The 22,997-nt window shown below is 42.4% G+C and overlaps 1 protein-coding gene across 2 annotated transcripts; it reads right to left on the bottom strand.

Annotated features, from left to right (window-relative positions):
• Positions 1 to 1,710: 1,710 nt before the first annotated feature.
• Positions 1,711 to 22,736, bottom strand: LOC124280211 (trypsin-1-like). 2 transcript variants are annotated; one of them, XM_046716110.1, is made up of 8 exons: positions 22,597 to 22,736; positions 20,544 to 20,591; positions 20,310 to 20,401; positions 12,281 to 12,369; positions 8,354 to 8,468; positions 7,736 to 7,877; positions 2,387 to 2,529; positions 1,711 to 1,955 (listed from the first exon to the last, which is right to left on the bottom strand). In XM_046716110.1, exons 5-8 carry the CDS (start codon positions 8,444 to 8,446, stop codon positions 1,800 to 1,802), a joined length of 534 nt encoding a protein of 177 aa, XP_046572066.1. In that variant the 5' UTR covers positions 8,447 to 8,468; positions 12,281 to 12,369; positions 20,310 to 20,401; positions 20,544 to 20,591; positions 22,597 to 22,736; the 3' UTR covers positions 1,711 to 1,799. The 2 variants fall into 2 exon arrangements, with proteins under 2 accessions (XP_046572066.1, XP_046572074.1); XM_046716118.1 differs by lacking the exons at positions 20,310 to 20,401; positions 20,544 to 20,591; positions 22,597 to 22,736 and having other exon boundaries at positions 8,350 to 8,468; positions 12,281 to 12,293.
• Between the last annotated feature and the right edge of the window lie 261 nt (positions 22,737 to 22,997).

Genomic DNA, 22,997 nt, shown 5'->3' with positions numbered 1-22,997 from the left:
GCGTAAAACTAAACTCACTCACTCACTCTTTCAAAGAACTTGTGCTTAAAGCGATCGCACGCTAGAAGACCCCGGTTCGATTTATTGGACATGGGTACATTGTGTGAAGCCCAAGTCTGGTGATATTGCTGAAATTTTGCTAAGAGCGACGTGGCACTAAACTCACTCACTCATTTACTTTCACAAAACATTTTTGAATGATTAGGAAATTAGCACTATATATCATACAACAGGGAACGCTCCCATATGTGCAAGATATAAAAAATAATAATAATTTTACAAAACAATATTTACCATTGAATCCTGCGACCACAGAAAGAACGGCCACCAGAATTACGAGACGTTCCATTGTCACACGACTGTTTACCTTCATAGAGCGTCCTCGGGCAAGGGAGTACAAACAGACAGTGGTCAGGTATAAAATCCCCCCAGGTGAGATACAGCACGGAGCCAGGTGGACAGTGTGTTGACCAGGTCTGCCTGATGTCACAAAACTGACCTTTTCACATCGGGTTCAGTCTCCTGGTTTTGTGATAACGGTGTTTTGATCGCCGATCTCTTCCGAATTCAGTTACTGAATATATATGATAAAGTTGTACGTCTTCACAAGACAAATACCGGTATCGAGTTTCCACCTAAACATTAACAGTTGTGTGTAAAGGGAAAAACAGCCGTGAAAACAATGGAAATGGGCCAATGATGGCACCAGGTGTCCGAGAAAAGGGTAAACAGGTACCACAATAATTATTCTGGCTGGGATTGAACGCCGTGCCAAAAATGGTTGCTTTTAATTTGTTCACGAAAAGGGAAAGTAGATTCCGGTACCAAACTAATTGTTTTCATTGTGATTGAACTCCGTATCAGCAGTTAAATTTACTGTTTATCCCGTACCAGCCTGTCACAGTCGAGTTATGTGTAGTGTCCAACCGGACACCTCTTGTATTCTCGATAGGTTGGGGCTTTGGGGCTGTGTGATCAAAACAGAGCTGTCATGTTGCTCTATCTATGATGCAGTTGACAAAAGAAATATTCGAGGAACGCTGGTTTGTACTAACAAACCCATATCCACAATTAAATGAGTATTTAATTAAAATTGGCAAAGCCGTTTAGAACGGACATCGTATTCACTCCCGCGAAACAACAATTTGAATATAAGTGTGAAACGTATGTCCAGTAGATCCATGTAATACCAAGCCACGCAACCTGTACTTGGGCTCACTGTCATAATTCTCTGCCAGTGACGTTGTATGAATCCAAAGTACACGTCAGATATGTTTCGTATAGTTTTTAAGACATGCTTTTAATATCCAATATGATTTCTAGAAGAAAGCAAACACAATCACCGCCATGATCTGTACGTGACAGTCACGTGCATGAAACGAGGTTTAATATGGATTCCTGTCAGTGCTGACGGTGGTACTATTAGGTACCCGGGTTAGATTCAGTAGCCCATGCCTGTCGTAAGAGGAGACTAACGGGATCACTTACTTGGTTGACACATGTCATCGTATCCCAGTTGCATAGATTCATGCTCATGATGCAGGTCACTGGATTGTTTGGTCGACACTCGATTATGTACAGACCGCCGCCATATAGCTGTAATGCTGAGTGCGGCGTAAACCAACCAACCAACCAACAAACAAAATGGTCTATAAAGGGACTGTATCCTGGGATTCAAACCCTCCCCACAAACAAACGAACAGATGTAGATAACCATTAGCAAACCCACAGTTTTATTGTATCTTTTGGATATAAATTAGAATCGATCGGCCATATAACGGCACCAGAAAATGCCCGCATCAGCTGATGATGTTGTGTATCCACTCTCTGTAGCTGAAGACTCTGGTGTAGACGCCCGGGAACCTGCCGTCCCCGCACTGCTTGCCCCACAACACCAACCCTTTCAGGTGACACGCCCCCTGCTCCATGCACACGAGGGGGCCTCCAGAATCACCCTGACGAAAAACCCAAAACATCATATTATTCGTAGCTCTGTGGCATCTACTGCATTCTTGGGGCCTAATCGAATATACTCATTAGAATATCCATCATCGTTCCCCGGCGGCGTAGTCGTTGCTCACAATATTAGTTACTGGTTTGTTTGGTGAGTGTGTGAGCTGGGGTCTACGCCGCTTTTAGCAAAATTCCAGCAATATCACGGCGGGGGACACCAGAAATAGACTTCACACTTTTTACTCACGAGGGCCTTCGGCGTGACGAGCGAACGCTTTACCCACTAGGCTACCACGCAGCCCCCGGTTTGTCTGGTGTAGGGTTGATGGTTTACAGAACACCATCCTACCCACTACACTATTATCACCCGGTTTCCATGGTAACAGTTCCAAGGCCTTCCCGATAATGCATTCATACGAGCATAAATCTTTACCTCACAGGCATCATTTCCGCCACCACTTGCACATATGTTGTTGTCGAAGACGTTGTAGCCAACGTTGGCGTAGTCTGTCCTACATTCAGCCAACGGCACAATCGACACACTAGCCTTCTTCAGGAAACTACTGTCCTGGTGACCTTAAACACAGGAATGTTACAGTTACACACACGTCTCACACAATATGGACACACTAGCCTTCTTCAGGAAACCGCTGTCCTGACATTGGACACAGGAATGTTACAGTTACACACACGTCTCACAATATGGACACACTGGCCTTCTTCAGGAAACCGCTGTCCTGGTGACCTTAAACACAGGAATGTTACAGTTACACACACGTCTCACACAATATGGACACACTAGCCTTCTTCAGGAAACCGCTGTCCTGACATTGGACACAGGAATGTTACAGTTACACACACGTCTCACACAATATGGACACACTAGCCTTCTTCAGGAAACCGCTGTCCTGGTGACCTTAAACACAGGAATGTTACAGTTAGACACACGTCTCACACAATATGGACACACTGGCCTTCTTCAGGAAACCGCTGTCCTGACATTGGACACAGGAATATTACAGTTACACACACGTCTCACACAATATGGACACACTAGCCTTCTTCAGGAAACCGCTGTCCTGGCATTGGACACAGGAATTTTACAGTTACACACACATCTCACACAATATGGACACACTAGCCTTCTTCAGGAAACCGCTCTCCTGACCTTGGACACAGGAATATTACAGTAACACACACGTCTCACACAATATGGACACACTAGCCTTCTTCAGGAAACCGCTGTCCTGACATTGGACACAGGAATATTACAGTTACACACACGTCTCACACAATATGGACACACTAGCCTTCTTCAGGAAACCGCTGTCCTGGTGACCTTAAACACAGGAATGTTACAGTTACACACACGTCTCACACAATATGGACACACTGGCCTTCTTCAGGAAACCGCTGTCCTGACATTGGACACAGGAATATTACAGTTACACACACGTCTCACACAATATGGACACACTGGCCTTCTTCAGGAAACCGCTGTCCTGACATTGGACACAGGAATATTACAGTTACACACATGTCTCACACAATATGGACACACTGGCCTTCTTCAGGAAACCGCTGCCCTGGCATTGGACACAGGAATTTTACAGTGACACACACATCTCACACAATATGGACACACTAGCCTTCTTCAGGAAACCGCTCTCCTGACCTTGGACACAGGAAGATTACAGTAACACACACGTCTCACACAATATGAACACACTGGCCTTCTTCCAACAAACATTAGTATGTAACATTAGTTATATTTTGGGATTACACTTTCTTACTACAGTTAGCATGATGCTGAGAAATCTGGCTCATCGGGGATTCGAGTTATTATTCCTGGCAGACCTAATTGACGCAACTGTTGTAATGATGCTACTTGGGGACTAAATCGTCCATTTTGAATTTATAATGAGACACCTGAACACCTGGTGTATCTATTTTTAGATGATGCGTCTTTGTCTCAGGTCTATATTGAGATCTATGGTGTGAACATCTGGTGTGTCTATTTTTAGACTCGGGTGGGTAATAAAAGGTCCCCCATGAACAGCCCTCTATACACAGTTTCAGTCATTACACCTAGTGATTACACATTGTGGATATACCAGTGTATTTCTTATGGGATTACTAATCAACCTGGCATTATACTGTGTGATTCACTGGGTTTATATTTTCAATAGCTCAGCCTCTCAACTACACATCTCTGGAGTAATTAAACATTGTGTATATTTCTCACTTGATTTCAAAACATCTTTGGATTATACACTGGAGTGACTACACATTATACTACCGGTGTATTTCTCTTTTATCTCAAAGCGAGCGCCCATTATCGCAGTATCAATTCCCGTCTGACTAACTATAACTATTAAAAATGTGAAGAAACAGATTGATTCATACTGTACTCCAACAATGAATGACTCATTTGCCCACCCGTAAGTCCGACCTACAGATATTCAAAGCTATGTTTACGGGAAGGGAATCCCCTCTCCCACCCAAGCATGAAGATTAAGAAAACAAGCGTATAATGGAGTGAAAAATAAAATAACTTCAAATACATGTTACCGAGTGTACATGTTAATACTTTCTTTTAATTTGCGACAGCCTACGAATGAGGTGTACCATGTTCATTCTGCCATAACATTGCCTCTCCCTACGTTCAATGGACCGAGAAGCATGACGGCCTTCACGCCCACTGAAGAAACCAGGTCATACATCGCGTCCCCCGCCGCCATTTTGAAAAAAATGATAAATATATAGATTTAAACAAATAACAAAGTCCTAGCCATGCCCGTCGATGAAAAAAACTGAGTAAAATGTTGAAACTCATAGCGAAATCACACACAGCATGCTTCTCACCAAAATATCCCATGTAGAACCAATCACCATGAACTTACTTTAAAATCCCACATAATCATATGAATAAATACAGCCCGATACACACAGAGAATACAACCTATAGATAGTTGATTACACATGACTCACATATGCCATGAGCCTACTTTAAAACTCACACACAATTACATGAATTAACACAGCCCGATACACACACACAGGCTATGCAGCAGCAGCAGCAACCAGTGCAACCACATTCATCAGAAAACAATGAAATCTGTATATCTCTCTTGTTTCTTAATGTATTGTTCCCCTGGGTTACCCTTCAGTAACCCATGCTTGTCATAAGAGGCGACTAACGGGATCGGGTGGTCAGGCTCGCTGGTTGACACATGACACATGGTGTAGAATGACGCTCATGCTGTTGATCACTGGATTGTGTGGGCAATTATGTACAGACCACCGCCATAGAGCTGCTGAGAGTGTACTAAACTCACTGAATGTATTGCTGGAGGATTGACATAAGACAACTGTTGTACAATTCTTGGTTTTTTATAATACCAATTTCAACCCTATTTCACTGAATCCACGAAAATGTTTAACCTCCTCATACTATTATCAGACATACAAGTTTCAGTTTAATCGTCATTCCTGTTGATTGAATACAAGATAACCACTGTTTCAGTTCATGGTATTGAAGATAACAACTGTTACAGTTCATTGTATTGAATACAACAACAATTTTAATGATCTGTAATGAATATATTTATATACATATATATATATAAACGGTTTATAAATACATAAGCTATTACACTAGTGTTGTAAAGCCATTTTTGGTCTACAAAGCCGTTTTGGACATGTGGCCGGTTTGGACATGTAGCCATATTGAGTCAGAACCATTTGCGAACCGGTTTGATAGACCCTTTTGCGATCCAGTTTGACAGAACCGGTTTTAGGCAGGGGCTGTTGGCGCCAAGCTTGAATGCTCTTTGTTCACCGCCGTGTGCAGCCGGTATGTTGTGCTGTGCGTGTTTAGGTATTCTGGCGGTTTCATGACCGTTTAAAACAGCACAGTAGGTGTGGAATGTATGTGATGGATCATTCTCTATTCTAATTTGTGAGTATTTTTGCGTATGAACGTATTGTGTGAATAATGTTGTTGACGACAGAATCGTGAGTCAGATGTTAACAATGCGAGTACATCTACACACTAAAATTGGTTTAATGCAAGCTATAGTTTAGAAAAAAACGATGAATCTAGGGAAAGGTTCTGATTATGATTGGACTGTGTTTATTGTGTTGAGATTTAATGATTCGTGGCAAACGGGAGTCAGGTCAACTTTCTATCGATCGTAGCCTGTGTGTGTGTATCGGGCTGTGTTTATTCATGTAATTGTGTGTGAGTTTTAAAGTAGGCTCATGGCATATGTGAGTCATGTGTAATCAACTATCTATAGGTTGTATTCTCTGTGTGTATCGGGCTGTATTTATTCATATGATTATGTGGGATTTTAAAGTAAGTTCATGGTGACTCGTTCTACATGGGATATTTTGGTGAGAAGCATGCTGTGTGTGATTTCGCTATGAGTTTCAACATTTTACTCAGTTTTTTTCATCGACGGGCATGGCTAGGACTTTGTTATATTTATCATTTTTTTCAAAATGGCGGCGGGGGACGCGATGTATGACCTGGTTTCTTCAATGGGCGTGAAGGCCGTCATGCTTCTCGGTCCATTGAATGTAGGGAGAGGCAATGTTATGGCAGAATGAACATGGTACACCTCATTCGTAGGCTGTCGCAAATTAAAAGAAAGTATTAACATGTACACTCGGTAACATGTATTTGAAGTTATTTTATTTTTCACTCCATTATACGCTTGTTTTCTTAATCTTCATGCTTGGGTGGGAGAGGGGATTCCCTTCCCGTAAACATAGCTTTGAATATCTGTAGGTCGGACTTACGGGTGGGCAAATGAGTCATTCATTGTTGGAGTACAGTATGAATCAATCTGTTTCTTCACATTTTTAATAGTTATAGTTAGTCAGACGGGAATTGATACTGCGATAATGGGCGCTCGCTTTGAGATAAAAGAGAAATACACCGGTATATAATGTGTAGTCACTCCAGTGTATAATCCAAAGATGTTTTGAAATCAAGTGAGAAATATACACAATGTTTAATTACTCCAGAGATGTGTAGTTGAGAGGCTGAGCTATTGAAAATATAAACCCAGTGAATCACACAGTATAATGCCAGGTTGATTAGTAATCCCATAAGAAATACACTGGTATATCCACAATGTGTAATCACTAGGTGTAATGACTGAAACTGTGTATAGAGGGCTGTTCATGGGGGACCTTTTATTACCCACCCGAGTCTAAAAATAGACACACCAGATGTTCACACCATAGATCTCAATATAGACCTGAGACAAAGACGCATCATCTAAAAATAGATACACCAGGTGTCCAGGTGTCTCATAAATTCAAAATGGACGATTTAGTCCCCAAGTAGCATCCTTACAACACGCAACTCTATTGGTGCAAAGACGCACACGCACACGCATACTCACACGCACACAGCTGGAATAGTGTTAAGTTGGGCAACAACAAACAAACAACTAACACGGAAACAAACAAACACACTATGTATCGTATGGCCCGACGTGTATATGTTGTTAACTAGGAAGGAATATATTCAATATATCTCGGAGACTGTGTAAACAAAAAAAACATTACGCATACGGTGTTGGATAACATGGTGTGGATAACATGGTCTTGATTTACCTAACAGCTTTCACGAGGTAAGATACTTGGATGCTCCTTCCGTACCCTGTGGTATCCTTCAGCATCCTTACTTACCGTGAGCCGCTAATAGCTGCAATATTGCTGATGCGGTTTAAAGCATCATTCATTCACTCACTCACTCACTCCTTACCGTGGGTTTCACCCCATCCAGTCACAAAGCAGCCCGTGGGGGAGTTGGCCGATGCAGGGAGGCAAATCGCTCTGACATTGTTGTTGAAGGCAAATTGGCTGTTGATGCGCATCAAAGCTATGTCATTTTGAGCAGTGACCTTCTGCAAAGTAAAGGTCAACAAGGCATTCGTTAAGCTTTCACATCGCGTGGTAAAGCATTTTATGTCCATAATTGTATCAAGTTCTTTTATAAGTTCCAAACCTGGGTCTAGAATGTGTTGTGTGCTTTTTCTGTGTAAACGTACAGTGTTTATATTTAGAACTTTTGAAAGTGAACAACATCAATTAGTATAAATTGTCTTGTAAAGGAATATCCATGAACAGAAGCTGATATCCCCCCAAAAGAATATTCAACTTAATATTACAGCAGAATTCCAGATATATGGTGGCTGTCTGCAATTAATCGTGCCTGGACCAAACAATCCAGTGACCAACAGCATGAGCATCGATCAACGCAACTGGGATACGATGACATGTTAAGCAACCTGACTGCCCGATCCCGTTAGGCGCCTCTTACTGCAGATCAATTCTAACCCAGATTCCCGAGGTCCACTGAATATGAACATATATTACCAACATTGAACTCTGGATGGGGTATAATCTTGTGGACGCTGTAGTATTGTTCTGTACCGTCGTGAGTCTTCGTGTTGTACTCTCCCGCCCTCACCATGTACCTACCTAGACTTTCCGCACTGTAACACATGGCGGCACACGATCAACACATACCTTCCTCGTCAATATATTTACATCAAAGAAACAATATTTGCATTCTATACAGTGTTTGAATCATTAGTAGCTGAGTGAATCAGGGATCTTGTGCTCGTTCATTATTTGTTTGGATATTTGGGGATAACTCCTCTACTCTGAATAAAACTTTGTATACGTATACTACAGGTTGTTTGTTTTGAAAATTGGACATAGTCCCTCCACACTAGAACCCAAGCTAAGATAATCCCTCCACACTAGAACCCAAGCTAAGATAATCCCTCCACACTAGAACCCAAGCTAAGATAATCCCTCCACATCCCTCCACACTAAAACCCAAGCTAAGATAATCCCAACTGGAACCCAAGCTAAGATAATCCCTCTACACTAGAACCCAAGCTAAGATAATCCCTCTACACTAGAACCCAAGCTAAGATAATCCCTCAACCCAAGCTAAGATAATCCCTCTACACTAGAACCCAAGCTAAGATAATCCCTCCACTACACTAGAACCCAAGCTAAGATAATCCCTCCACACTAGAACCCAAGCTAAGATAATCCCACTAGAAGCTAAGATAATCCCTCCACACTAGAACCCAAGCTAAGATAATCCCTCCACACTAGAACCCAAGCTAAGATAATCCCTCCACACTAGAACCCAAGCTAAGATAATCCCTCCACACTAGAACCCAAGCTAAGATAATCCCTCCACACTAGAACCCAAGCTAAGATAATCCCTCCACACTGGGAACCCAAGCTAAGATAGTCCCTCCACACACTAGAACCCAAGCTAAGATAATCCCTCCACACTAGAACCCAAGCTAAGATAATCCCTCCACACTAGAACCCAAGCTAAGATAATCCCTCCACACTAGAACCCAAGCTAAGATAATCCCTCCACACTAGAACCCAAGCTAAGATAATCCCTCCACACTAGAACCCAAGCTAAGATAATCCCTCCACACTAGAACCCAAGCTAAGATAATCCCTCCACACTAGAACCCAAGCTAAGATAATCCCTCCACACTAGAACCCAAGCTAAGATAATCCCTCTACACTAGAACCCAAGCTAAGATAATCCCTCCACACTAGAACCCAAGCTAAGATAATCCCTCCACACTAGAACCCAAGCTAAGATAATCCCTCCACACTAGGAACCCAAGCTAAGATAATCCTCTCCACACTAGATACCCAAGCTAAGATAATCCCTCCACACTAGAACCCAAGCTAAGATAATCCCTCCACACTAGAACCCAAGCTAAGATAATCCCTCCACACTAGAACCCAAGCTAAGATAATCCCTCTACACTCATTAAGGGTAAAAATAATCATCATACTTTGATTTCTCTACTCAGCTTTTCAGTTGGGAGTGAACCCACAATACATAGGTAATGTCATACACTCCTTTACTGTAACAACCATGGTTATTTAATAAAACAACAACAATATACGTTTTGAAATAAAAAAAGGTTCCCCTGTACATCCATATTCTAAAGAGGATACTAAACGACCTTCCATGTAATACCAATTGTATTAAACGAGTTAATGATGCTAAATCTTTCATGAGTTTGATAAAAAGGGTATTTCACGGAAGCGAGTTTAGTATTCTGTTTATTACCCTCCAACATAAATTGATAGAAACTGTCTATAGTGTGATGACTCTCATATCAATTTTCCTCGAGTCAGGCAAGGTCTAATACCATTGCGACAGAGACATTAGCATTGTGACGTCATAACTGTAACCATTATGACGTCATATGTCTCGCGGTATTACACTAGTGTAATATTGCTGTTTATTACCCACGTGGTCAACGTATGGGTAGTTGCATACTAATCCCGTACGTCACACAAGTGTCGTATCGCGTTGACCTGTGTCGTAACGACTTGACGTGACATTCTAACGATTTGATTGGATAACCGATGACCTCTCAGTTAGGTCACGTTGTGACGGAACTACCTGTTCATTCATAACAAACACGTGAATTCATTCATTCTACAACTTAGATGCATTGTGGGAATGTAAACATTGCGAACGTTGCCGTATCGCTGTATAATTGTGAGTCGAACTGAGACATTATATGCGTCGAAAAACATAAACGTAAAGTTTCCACCAGTGAGGTTAGCCGAATGAAGCAACTGCAAACCAAGAAACGGGATGCTACGGAGTAGTATAATGTAGGAGGCTGTATGAGGCGATGACAGCTGACATGCATCGTGACGTCGGTTACCAAGGGGGCAGACGAGCAAGGCGTAGTGACGTCATTACACTGTGACGTCATGCAAAAAGTGTACTACAGAACAACATTCTTCCGCAACATCTTTATGAAACCGGTTGCGGTTTGAAACCATTAAAATAACAAAAATACGCTATTTTGTCAATTTAAAGCATGTAAGACGTGGGTAATAAATAAAATACCACACTCGGTCTCATAACATACGAATTATACGAAACTCGTGACCTTCCTATGGTTTCTGACCTCGCTTTCGCTCGGTCAGTTACCATAGGAAGGACACTCGTTTCGTATAATTCGTATGTAATGAGACCTCGTGTAGTATTCTCTATAAACTTATTACACTGCAGTATCTTCCACGGGCGAGTAATACATTTCTTTAGTATCCACAACTGTGTTCTGTGTGAGATTAAACGATATATCCTAAGATATCGTTTGACAGTAGATTTTGTTCAATGCCCTGACAGTGCTATGACGTCATGAACTTGATGACGTCACAATGCTATGACATCGCTGCATTGTAAGTCTAATGGCAGTACCGTGTTCAGAGATGTACATTTTCCATTGAAAACTAATGAAGAATAATTTTGGATGATAAATAGAATCTCACCCTCGTGTCTTCTGATATCAAATTTATCAAAACTCATTGATAAAAGTTAAAATATGTAAATTTGTAACTTTATCAACTCGTGTTGACATAATTGATATCAGGTGAGATTCTCTTTTTATTACATCATAAATTCCACAAATAAACCTGCTTGTGATCACAAAACCCCGCCGATATATGTTTTTATAAATATTACATGTACTGTATTTAGCCACATACAACAGAAAGGAAAACATACGACACGTATAGTACTGTTATTTAGGCACATACTAAAGAAACGGAAACATACGACACGCATAGTACTGTTATTTAGGCACATACAACAGAAAGGAAAACATACGACACGCATAATACTGTTATTTAGGCACATACAACAGAAAGGAAGACATACGCCACGTATAGTACTGTTATTTAGGCACATACAAAAGAAACGGAAACATACGCCACGTATAATACTGTTATTTAGGCACATACAACAGAAAGGAAAACATACGCCACGTATAGTACTGTTATTTAGGCACATACAACAGAAAGGCAAACATACGACACGCATAATACTGTTATTTAGGCACATACAACAGAAAGGAAAACATACGCCATGTATAATACTGTTATTGAAGCACATACAGAAATAAGGAAAACATACGCCACGTATAGTACTGTTATTTAGGCACATACAACGGAAAGGAAAACATACGACACGCATAATACTGTTATTTAGGCACATACAACAGAAAGGAAAACATACGCCATGTATAATACTGTTATTGAAGCACATACAGAAATAAGGAAGACATACGCCACGTATAGTACTGTTATTTAGGCACATACAAAAGAAACGGAAACATACGACACGCATAATACTGTTATTTAGGCACATACAACAGAACGGGAAATGGCAACAGTCAGTGTCAGGAATCTAAACGTTCAGTTCCTGTAGTTATGCTAATTGAAAACTTACTTTTGAATGCAGTGTGCGGCCGTGAGGACCCAAGTGTCTGCGATGATTACACCTGAACAGGCGGACTTGCCGTCATACGTTATATAAACCTGTGATGCCAGGTTGATTAGTAATCCCATAATACACTGGTATATCCACAATGTGTAATCACTAGGTGTAATGACTGAAACTGTGTATAGAGGGCTGTTCATGGGGGACCTTTTATTACCCACCCGAGTCTAAAAATAGACACACCAGATGTTCACACCATAGATCTCAATATAGACCTGAGACAAAGACGCATCATCTAAAAATAGATACACCTGGTGTCAAAGGTGTCTCATAAATTCAAAATGGACGATTTAGTCCCCAAGTAGCATCCTTACAACACGCAACTCTATTGGTGCAAAGACGCACACGCTTACACGCATATTCACACGCACACAGCTGGAATAGTGTTAAGTTGGGCAACAACAAACAAACAACTAACACAGAAACAAACAACACACTATGTGTCGTATGGCCCGACGTGTATATGTTGTTAACTAGGAAGGAATATATTCAATATATCCCGGAGACTGTGTAAACAAAAACATTACGCATACGGTGTTGGATAACATAGTTATTGGATAACATGGTCTTGATTTACCTAACAGCTTTCACGAGGTAAGATACTTGGATGCTCTTCGTACCCTGTGGTATCCTTCAGCATCCCTACTTACCGTGAGCCGCTAATAGCTGCAATATTGCTGATGCGGTTTAAAGCATCATTCATTCACTCACTCACTCACTCCTTACCGTGGGTTTCACCCCATCCAGTCACAAAGCAGCCCGTGGGGAGTTGGCTACGATGCAGGAGCAAATCGCTCTGACATTGTTGTTGAAGGCAAATTGGCTGTTGATGCGCATCAAAGCTATGTCATTTTTGAGCAGTGACCTTCTGCAAAGTAAAGGTCAACAAGGCATTCGTTAAGCTTTCACATCGCGTGGTAAAGCATTTTATGTCCATAATTGTATCAAGTTCTTTTATAAGTTCCAAACCTGGGTCTAGAATGTGTTGTGTGCTTTTTTCTGTGTAAACGTGCAGTATAAGTTTATATTTAGAACTTTGAAAGTGAACAGCATCAATTAGTATAAATTGTCTTGTAAAGGAATATCCATGAACAGAAGCTGATATCCCCCAAAAGAATATTCAACAATATTACAGCAGAATTCCAGATATGATGGTGGCTGTTTGCAATTGAATCGTGCCTGGACCAAACAATCCAGTGACCAACAGCATGAGCATCGATCAACACAACTGGGATACGATGACATGTTAAGCAACCCTGACTGCCCGATCCCGTTAGGCGCCTCTTACTGCAGATCAATTCTAACCCAGATTCCCGAGGTCCACTGAATATGAACATATATTACCAACATTGAACTCTGGATGGGGTATAATCTTCGCGGACGCTGTAGTATTGTTCTGTACCGTCGTGAGTCTTCGTGTTGTACTCTCCCGCCCTCTCCATGTACCTACCTAGACTTTCCGCACTGTAACACATGGCGGCACACGATCAACACATGCCTTCCTCGTCAATATATTTACATCAAAGAAACAATATTTGCATTCTATACAGTGTTTGAATCATTAGTAGCTGAGTGAATCAGGGATCTTGTGCTCGTTCATTGTTTGTTTGGATATTTGACGATAACTCCTCTACTCTGAATAAAACTTTGTATACGTATACTACAGGTTGTTTGTTTTGAAAATTGGACATAGTCCCTCCATAGCAGCATAACAGCGACCAGCGGCAATCCCGTTGCCATGGCGGCAACAATCCGCGGAGTGTAATGGGTATTATTTTTGCGCGGTGCTTGGCTAAACCACCATTTCTTCTAGCGGCGACTTTTGCAGGATTCTTGGTGGTGACTAGTTGTATCGGTGTGTGTCGTCGTTATTCTTCCATCGGCGTTTCCTCCTCCTGTTGCGCTGCAGTCGTCCAGGATGAACAGCATCGATTCCCCTTTCAGCTTGTCGTGGTAAACCTGCAGCAATTACTGCAGACGAATTACCAGGTCGATTTTGTGCAAGTCGGGTCCGTCATCGCACCGCGGTCTCTCCGGGTACGTCTTGTTCACCCACGTAAAGTGGGGTGGGGAAATATGACCGTATTGGTTGAACACATCCGCGATAGTAACCTTCCAGCATGTACAGCACGAATGCCATCTTGCATCCCGTCTGACCACTACGATGGTGCAGTGGCAATCGCGAGTAAATCAATAAATGGCTTGCACGAATATTCCATTGTCTATATCGAGTTGTGCGTCCATAATCACATACAAATATAAATTTAACTTGCCAGTCAGATTTTGCCCCTTGGAGATTTGGATGGTGATCCCCTCGCTGCCGTTGTCAATGCGGCGCCTGCTGCCGTGTAGTCTGTCATTGTTTGTGGATCCCATGTCCAGCCACAGTGCGTAATGCTTATCCAGGTACTTACTGAGCGTCATGTAGGTGAAACTCAGGTCTTTGGCGTCGTCGTTGACTTCATACGAGTGTGGCTTGATGGCGGTAGTTTTTATCTCGTCCCACTGCTGATGAGCTTTCGCTTGCCTTGGCTGAACAAGGTGGTTGGGCACACCTTCCACTTTCATGATCACCGAGTTCGGGATTCTTCGAAACAGCTCGTACTCTACACCACGGGAATGATCAAGATGCCTTTCATCGATCGAGGCGTCACGTTCAAGTTGATGTTCCACAACATGTTGCTCTTGTACGGTGTCGCAACACATGGTCGTACAGGATGGGACAGCTTTCCCGAGTACTGTTGGTGAATATGCTGGGACAGTTCCGTACTCATGACCATGTCGAACTCCACCGAGATGTTGTCGACGACGTAGCTGGCCTTGGTGCCGTCCTGCATGAAGGTAACTTTGCCGTAGTCATTGAACATGAGTTCGTATTCCAGCCGGTCTCCCAGCGCGGCTTGGTAAAATGGCATGTGCCCCTCGAGCAGCTCGAAGCGGTATGCAATTCCTGTATGCCTCGGCAACAGCTTTTTCTCCTGCTGTTATATTGCCGAGCTGGTCTTGCGTGAAACCAAACCCCACATGGATTTCATTCATTACATCGTTATTCGAAGTCGTTGATACGCCATGTCATTGCGTTTGTTTGAGGTTCTCCAGAGGTCCGTGTAACAGTAAAACACGTCACTGCTGACCTCGTTCCAGCTGATTTTGATGGTGGATTTCTTGACGATGGTGCGACCTAGGTTGCGCACGATTGTGCGTTTGTCGTTCCTCGACTCCAACGTGATGTAAAAAGCCAGTCGAGCCGTGCAAGGGATGATGACATCGTTCTCACCCGGGTTGCGGAATCGAACCAGCAGCATTTAGTTTTGATAGATTGTGCTCGGATTGCTGGTGATCGTCACCGACTGACGCACTTCTTTGACACCGAGCAGCTCTCCCGATCTTCGGAAAGTTTTATAATATAAAAAAATGTCTGACGATATTCCCATGGACAATTTCAACGTACACCAGCTGAGCGACAATGATGCAGCAGCCTTTGACGAAATTACCTCGTTCATGGGTGACACTGTATTGCAACGAAGCAGGCTGTGGACGAGTATTACAATGCTTTAAAGCACAAAACAATTACGTTGAACCATTGTGTGCGACTATCCTAAGTTCAAATCGATGCGAGAAGGACGCTGTGATTAAAAGCTATATTTGTATACATATCTACTTTTCAATATGTACATGGCGCTTCCGGGAATCACGAAGCGTCGAGTCCGTTCAACTGCTGCATGTGATCGATAACCGCGTCCGGTCAGCAGAAGGTGCGGCTCTCGCGACAACACCTACTACCAGCGATGGATCAACATCAGCGGCAGAAACAACAGGCTGTTAAGTCAATAGCGCCCGCAGCCAAATAATGGGCGGCTACTACAGCGTGTGCTCGCTCAGCGAAGAAATCTTCAAACCTGTGGGAGCTGAACTAAAAATGAAGACTCGAACAACGGGTCGTGTTAGCCAACAACGGAAAAAACGACTTGAGACTAAAAACGACTTACAACCAGAAAACACGTGACCAACTGCGACATTACCGATCTCATTCCGCTTTTCTGCAAACTGTGCATTCATCTCGATCAGCTGAGCACGACGGACAACCTTCAAGGCGAGCGACCTTCCACACTGCTGAGAGCCATGCCCGGTGAATCGAGGAAAAGAAGTACAACGGCAGCAGGAACCGAATCGTTTTCATCGGCGGCAGTACAAGAAGAAATTAATCGAGGCAACATCACGGAATTGTAGAATTTCGGTTTTAGACGTTAAACACGATCCCATAAGTACAAGATATATGCAGTCGCGGCGGTCCATGGTCAGGAACACAGCGTTCTAAAATGCGCCAATATAGCGATCTCCGACCTTAGGAAAATCAGGGATTGATGAACCGAGTCGATGGCAAACTGTACACCTTGCAACTGATACTTTACAAACGCATCAAACTGCCACCCTCTACTGCCGCCGGTGCTGGTGGCAAGAACAAGGACCTAGGCGATTTAAATTTCGATACGGAAGGAGCAGTCAACAACACTTGGTACAACCTGATGCGCGAGCGACGAGGACGAATGGGCGATAACCTCAGCCTTCTGCGGTAGGCTGTTGCACCTGGACGAAGTCGAGACCACGACCGTCTCCAGAAACACGCTGTAGACTCTCATTTTCAACGACGACAACAAATGGGTATTAGTGCCATCCCAAATCGACTGGAATCTCAACATCACGCTCGACTCTCCCCACGTTTTCACAGACAACAAAGATCACTACCTGACGAAAGTCGTGAACAACGGAACGCTGCTCGTGGCTTACGTCCCTAGGCAAAGACGCAGCGTGATCGTCAGCTCGTTGAGGCAAAGAGTAGCCCACATGCTGTCAAGCAAACCCGGGATGCAAAACGTGGGATTGCAGATGGTGTCCGAATTCGACAGCATAGTAGACGTCCTAGAATATCTGCCGGCGAAATCCACGCTATACATCCAAGTTTACCTTGGCGAACCACCGTCGGTGCGTAACGTCATTGAAATCGTGAAAGGGATCAAACTCCGATCAAACAACAATACCAAGTTTGCTCTGTTTACGTGCAGGTGAACGTTAATGCCTACACCAGTCTGCAGGGAGTCACCGTGACCGTTGAAGACACAATATCGCTTACAGAAATTTTCTTACTCAACAACATTCATCTCATGGGTTTGAAGTGCACGTCCGAGGAATTATCCGATAACCAATTGAAAACCATTTCGTAATACATTATATATAAACGAGATGAACCATCATCCCAATGTAATGCTAGCTGATCTCGGAGACACAAGGGGATTCGATCTGCCCCGCGAGGAAAACACCTTGTACGCCATGCGCTTACAAGATAATGTGTACAAACAACGAGAAGTCATCATCGAATCTCAGTTGACCTGGATTATTAACCTGGTCCTGACCTACCCCTATCTTATCATGGATAATAATGCTGGTGGCGTCTCGATAAAAAATAACGGGATTCTGCTGGGAAGGTTTGATCCTGGAAGAAGAACATGGATAAGCATAGTGCCATTACCAGATAAAACGGCTAACATGTTAGTCCCCAATGAGAAAAAAGCAGCGTTATTTTTACTAAAATATACTGATGTGCCAGACTCGTGGATCAGTATGATACAAGATTCTACTCTTATTATCGAAGTATTTCTTGGAGATGCCCCCAGAGTAGATATAACCTTCTGCATGGGTTAAAATACGCTGGCATGATCGCCATCAACAAAAACGTTGTCGTATTTGTATACAACCAGAACCCCCACCACAAACCTAGATATTATAATATTTCAAAAGGATTTTATTGAACTCCAGACCATTTATATATGCGAAAACTTGTACCTCATCAGCTTAAAGTATATTCATCAAAAATTGACTGAGGACCAATTCAATACTGTTTTATATGAAGAGTATATATACAGAATTTGACTGTACACGGTCGTCAATGAAATGACGAAAACACTGGAAACCGTAGACGGGTCTCTTTTGAGACAGATATGCGAGATCAAACAACAACTAGAACGTGAACCCAATATGCGGTCGGCATTACAAAAAAGATATCACAGGGCCATCAATTCCGTGGACGGTGTTGACAGCGCTTTGATTTCAGTCAGCATGGGATTAGGCGTAGCAGGTGTCGGGCTATTATCCACCATCGTGGCCACACCCATGGTGCTAGGCATCGAAATAACACCCGGAGTAACAGGGTTGATGGGATTGGCGCTTAAGTTCGTGTCTCGCAGACTGAAACGTAAAGCATTGAAAGACGACGAAATTAGAATTCTAGCCAAAGCGAAGTTAAACACGATAGATGATCATATTTCCACCGCGCTCACCGACTCTAAAGTCTCCGAGGAAGAGATTCGTTGCGTACTATCAGAAATCGCAAAATAACACAGAATGAAACAAGACATTCTGACCAAATCTTGCAAAAACGCCGTCATTTGCGAAGACGAGAAAAAAATTCATTGAACAAGGGAAGCAACAGGCCCGAAAAGCCTTCATTGCGAAAACCAAACAAATCATAGGAGATTTACAATAAACTGTTTCGCGGACATCAACATAACGTAGCCAGCCATCTCAGCGAGCTGTAGGTAAATAGCCGAGCCGAATCACACACACACACACTGCGACTCACCCACAGCACTCTCTCAATGCTACCGACACGGCAGCGTGTCGACCAAGGGAAACTGCCGAGAGATGTGGGTATGATTTGGTGGAAATCAACATAACGTTGCCAGCCAGTCAGCTGTACAAGCCGAAGACGCTGGAGCCACACACCGCGACTCGCCAACAGCGCTCGGTCGGGGATACCGAGACGACGACCCGGGGGAAAACTGCTGAAAGATGCGTTTCATTCCCTCTCAGACATCTGTAGCCTCTCTAGGCAGCCAGACGTGCATCATCATCATAGCCGAGCCGAGAGACACACACACACACACTTATACTCGTCCACGGCGCTCGCTCAAAGCAACCCCCGAGACGGTAGCGTGATGATGACTTCCGAGACCTGAGTTTCATTCAGCTAAAAACACCTCTCGCCTTGATAAATAACAAGTAGGACAATACGTTGGATTGTTAGCCTTTCGCCAGACCGACCCCGTGCTCACTAAAAAGTGATAATTTCCTAAACTATTTAACCGATTTTCGTTACATTTTGCATGCATTTCGGCAGATGGTTACGCTATAGCAACACGGCATTGGGAACACTCTCGATGACTTCATTAGATTAATTAAGACTTACTTACGACAAAAAGTTGGACATTTTGCCTTTTCCGACCGACCCCATGTTCACTTAAAAGTCAATATTTCAGAAACTATTTGACCGATTTTCATCAAATTTTGCATGCTCCTCAGTAGTAGTATACACAATGGGACTACGGGATTAGGGACTCCTCAAGGGTTCAATTTAAAAATCCTGGTCCCGTAGCCCCATTGTGTATACTACTAACGTTGTAGATGGAAAAAGTGTCTTGACTTCCCTCTTTGTCTTCTTATATAAACCTGTGAACCTGAAAAGCACATATAAGTGTGTATAGTTGTGGCGTTGTAGATGGAGAAAGTGTATAGACATCCCTCTGTGTCTTGATATATAAACCTGTGAACTGGACAATGACATATACGTGTCAACAGTGGTAGCCTATAGGTGGAGAAAGTGTCTTGACATCCTGACATGAGAATACGAACTAAGGGACGCAACTCTGCCTGGCGAAGTGCATTGTGTACGACTATCCGTTTCAAAGGTGTGTCCACCCCCAGGAGCACCTGACAATATAATAGCAGGTGACGTAAAGAACGAGTACTCATATCACTTCTAAGTCAGGACAAACAATTAGTTCAGCATCTACTTCTCCCCACAGCTAGCACCTGTAGGTTGTACACATATCACTTCTAAGTCAGGACAAACAATTAGTTCAGCATCTGCTTCTCCCCAACAGTTAACATCTGTGGTTTGTACACATATCACCAGTCAACCCACCTACCAAGGCCACTCCCCCGGTGCAGACCGCGACCTTCCTACGATTCTTCTTCCAAGGATACCCCCGCCAAACGCACGGGTTCCGCATTATGCTAAGGGAGATAACTTTGGTAAGACACTCCATTTGTACATATGTAAAGCATTGCACTCAAGATATATTTTTTCATTAAATTTCTCATACAGGTTTAAGTAAAAGTAGAAAATAAATCAGACGAACCCATATGAATAACTTACATGGGTGGCTATATTGGATGGCTTGTGTTGGTTTCGGAGCTGGTGCATCTGTAGCGGAGAAAAACATGCGGTGAGTGACTGATGAAGCCCTTCATCACCAAGGAAGAAAACGAGCATGCTTTACATCAAAAGTCGGGGTGTAAGATGAACGTTGATTCTGTGGACTTTGCTGTTGCTCGCATTGGGCTGTTACTGTTGTAACACCCTTCATTATCCATCAAAGCTTCACGGATTCACGTTTGATGGATTTTATTGAATTTGGAGGTAGTCATGGAACCAGTTTAGGCCTACTGGAAATGTCAAATAAATTTATGGAAAACTTTGAAAGATTGGTATGAGAATTATAGAACGTGTCCTGCCTTCTGAAATACACTTCATGTACAAGTCGATGACTGCGCATGTCCAAAGATTTAATTTGTACTTATAAATGTGCCGCAAGTCACAAACCAGCCTGTTCACAAACCACAACTATATTCTGAATTTGCAGCGATGGATGTAGACAGACGGATGGATAATTTCTTGTTCAGTTGCAATTTCTGTTGCTGAGGCATTAATTGTGTAATCTACTGTATGAAAAAAACAAACCTTTACCTCATCTCTTGTCAGTATGTTATTTCCTGCCAAAGATAGTAATGTCTGTTTTGTTGGATCATGCATTCTCAGAAGAAACCACAGTTTCTTTCAGATTCTGAATAAAGGTCAACTGGCTCAGATCACGGTGGGCCTTCCCTTTTTCCCTGGACAAGTTTGGAAAGTTTTGTTTTTTTATCAGAATACTCAACTTTATCCTCATACATTTTGATCTGGATGACACTTATGTCATGGAAGTTGGTTGAACAAGCACGCCATTAACACGATGTAATGTCCACTGATCCACTCAGTACTTCCTCCTCCCTGTTAGCAAAATCAAGTGCTTTTGAAACAGACTAAGGCTAGCTTTTCTATCTTGTCAGTGGACAGCGCTGTGTCAGTCTCCTCTATTGTATGAGCAAGGGCCTCCCAAGTATAGTAATAATTAATAGTCATAATTATAGTTTTAATTACATTACAGTTATAGTTGTGGTTGTGGTTGTGGTTGTGGTTGTGGTTGTGGTTGTGGTTGTGGTTGTAGTTATAGTTCTGATCAGTTCAGCATTACCTGTTAGAGGTTTCATTACCTATGGAAGTAAATTGTACTTTATTGTTATTACGGAAACCATCAATATCCTGAGCAATAGGCGATGTGAGTTGTCTCTTTGCCACCAAGTAAGAGATTTAAAACGCAATGGGTAAAAAACTCAATATGTTAAACCACATTTGAAACAGATGCATTGTATTTAACTAACAAAATACTGAAGTTTCAAATATGGGGGAGGAATAACTTTGTGATTCAATATAAGAAAGTCAACTTAATGCGATGAAAACACTGTTTGTCCTGTTAATATTTTAATTTATTTGAGTAATATCTGCAAAATTAAATTCTTCTTTAAACTAAAATGCAGACAATTCATGACACATAGAGTTAACAGGAGGAAACGTGTAAATTTGGAACAAGCGTTATGCAAATGAAACATATTTTGCAGTGTTTTTCTGTGAGCTGTAATTATTGGCAATGGCATGAAAATAAAACACACAGCTGTTATCAGTCACAATTTGTTAATGCTGTGTAAATAATTAGATTACACTGACAATTTTGTAATATCTCTTTAAAATGAAACAAAACAGAAAGACTGCTTTTTAACGTAATTTGCTGAAAGTGAAACGTTGTGCGAATAACAACTACATCAACCTTGTTGACACGTTGTGAACATGTAAACTATAAGGAACTTGCAGAAATGAAAACTATTGATTTGTATTAAGGCACTATTTTGACTGTATTCGTCACGTCTTCCTTTTAATTTAACAAAACAGGATATAACACATGTCATAATAATGAATACATTACACGTGTCATGATACTTGTGAACACACATTTAGCAGTACACAAAACATACGTTTTGAGCAAAAAGATATTTCCAATTCCAAAAGATATATTACCATGTGGTGTGTTTAAGCATATGTAAAAGGGGGTCACCTGTTGTGACGTGTGTCACGGGATGTTGTCTCACACAACACAGGTGGGTGTGGCCGTGTTGGCGATGACAGTAGCCGGACCAAAATATATGTTGACAACCGTCGTGATCAGGGGAACAGGTTCCACCGTGTTGTCGACAGTCATCTAGAATCAGGTGCAGTTATTGATATTTCTCATTTATTATCTTGTTTTGTTTGTTTGTTGGTAAACGTCGCACTATTTGAGCCATAGGACGACAATCTGTAAATAATCCTGCCTGAACCAGACAGTCCAGTGACAGACATCATGAACGTCGATCTGCGCATTTGGAATACCATGCCTTGCATCAGCCAAGTCAGCAAGGCTGACCACTCGGTCCCGTTTGTCTTCAAGGATGGGATGCTGAAGACGAGGGCCTTCTC

Source organism: Haliotis rubra, unplaced genomic scaffold, assembly GCF_003918875.1.
Source record: "Haliotis rubra isolate DU_JTF1 unplaced genomic scaffold, ASM391887v1 Scf1074, whole genome shotgun sequence".
Classification (NCBI taxonomy): domain Eukaryota; kingdom Metazoa; phylum Mollusca; class Gastropoda; order Lepetellida; family Haliotidae; genus Haliotis; species Haliotis rubra.
This window is presented reverse-complemented; position numbering and strand designations above follow the sequence as displayed.

Coding starts and splice junctions, on each gene's coding strand:
- LOC124280211 (XM_046716110.1), bottom strand. CDS start 8,446: ATGGTGAGGGCGGGAGAGTACAACACGAAGACTCACGACGGTACAGAA. Junction 2,530..7,735: donor TGGATGGGGTGAAACCCACG/GTAAGGAGTGAG, acceptor CCTGTGTTTAAG/GTCACCAGGACAGTAGTTTC. Junction 1,956..2,386: donor GCGGAAATGATGCCTGTGAG/GTAAAGATTTAT, acceptor GTTTTTCGTCAG/GGTGATTCTGGAGGCCCCCT.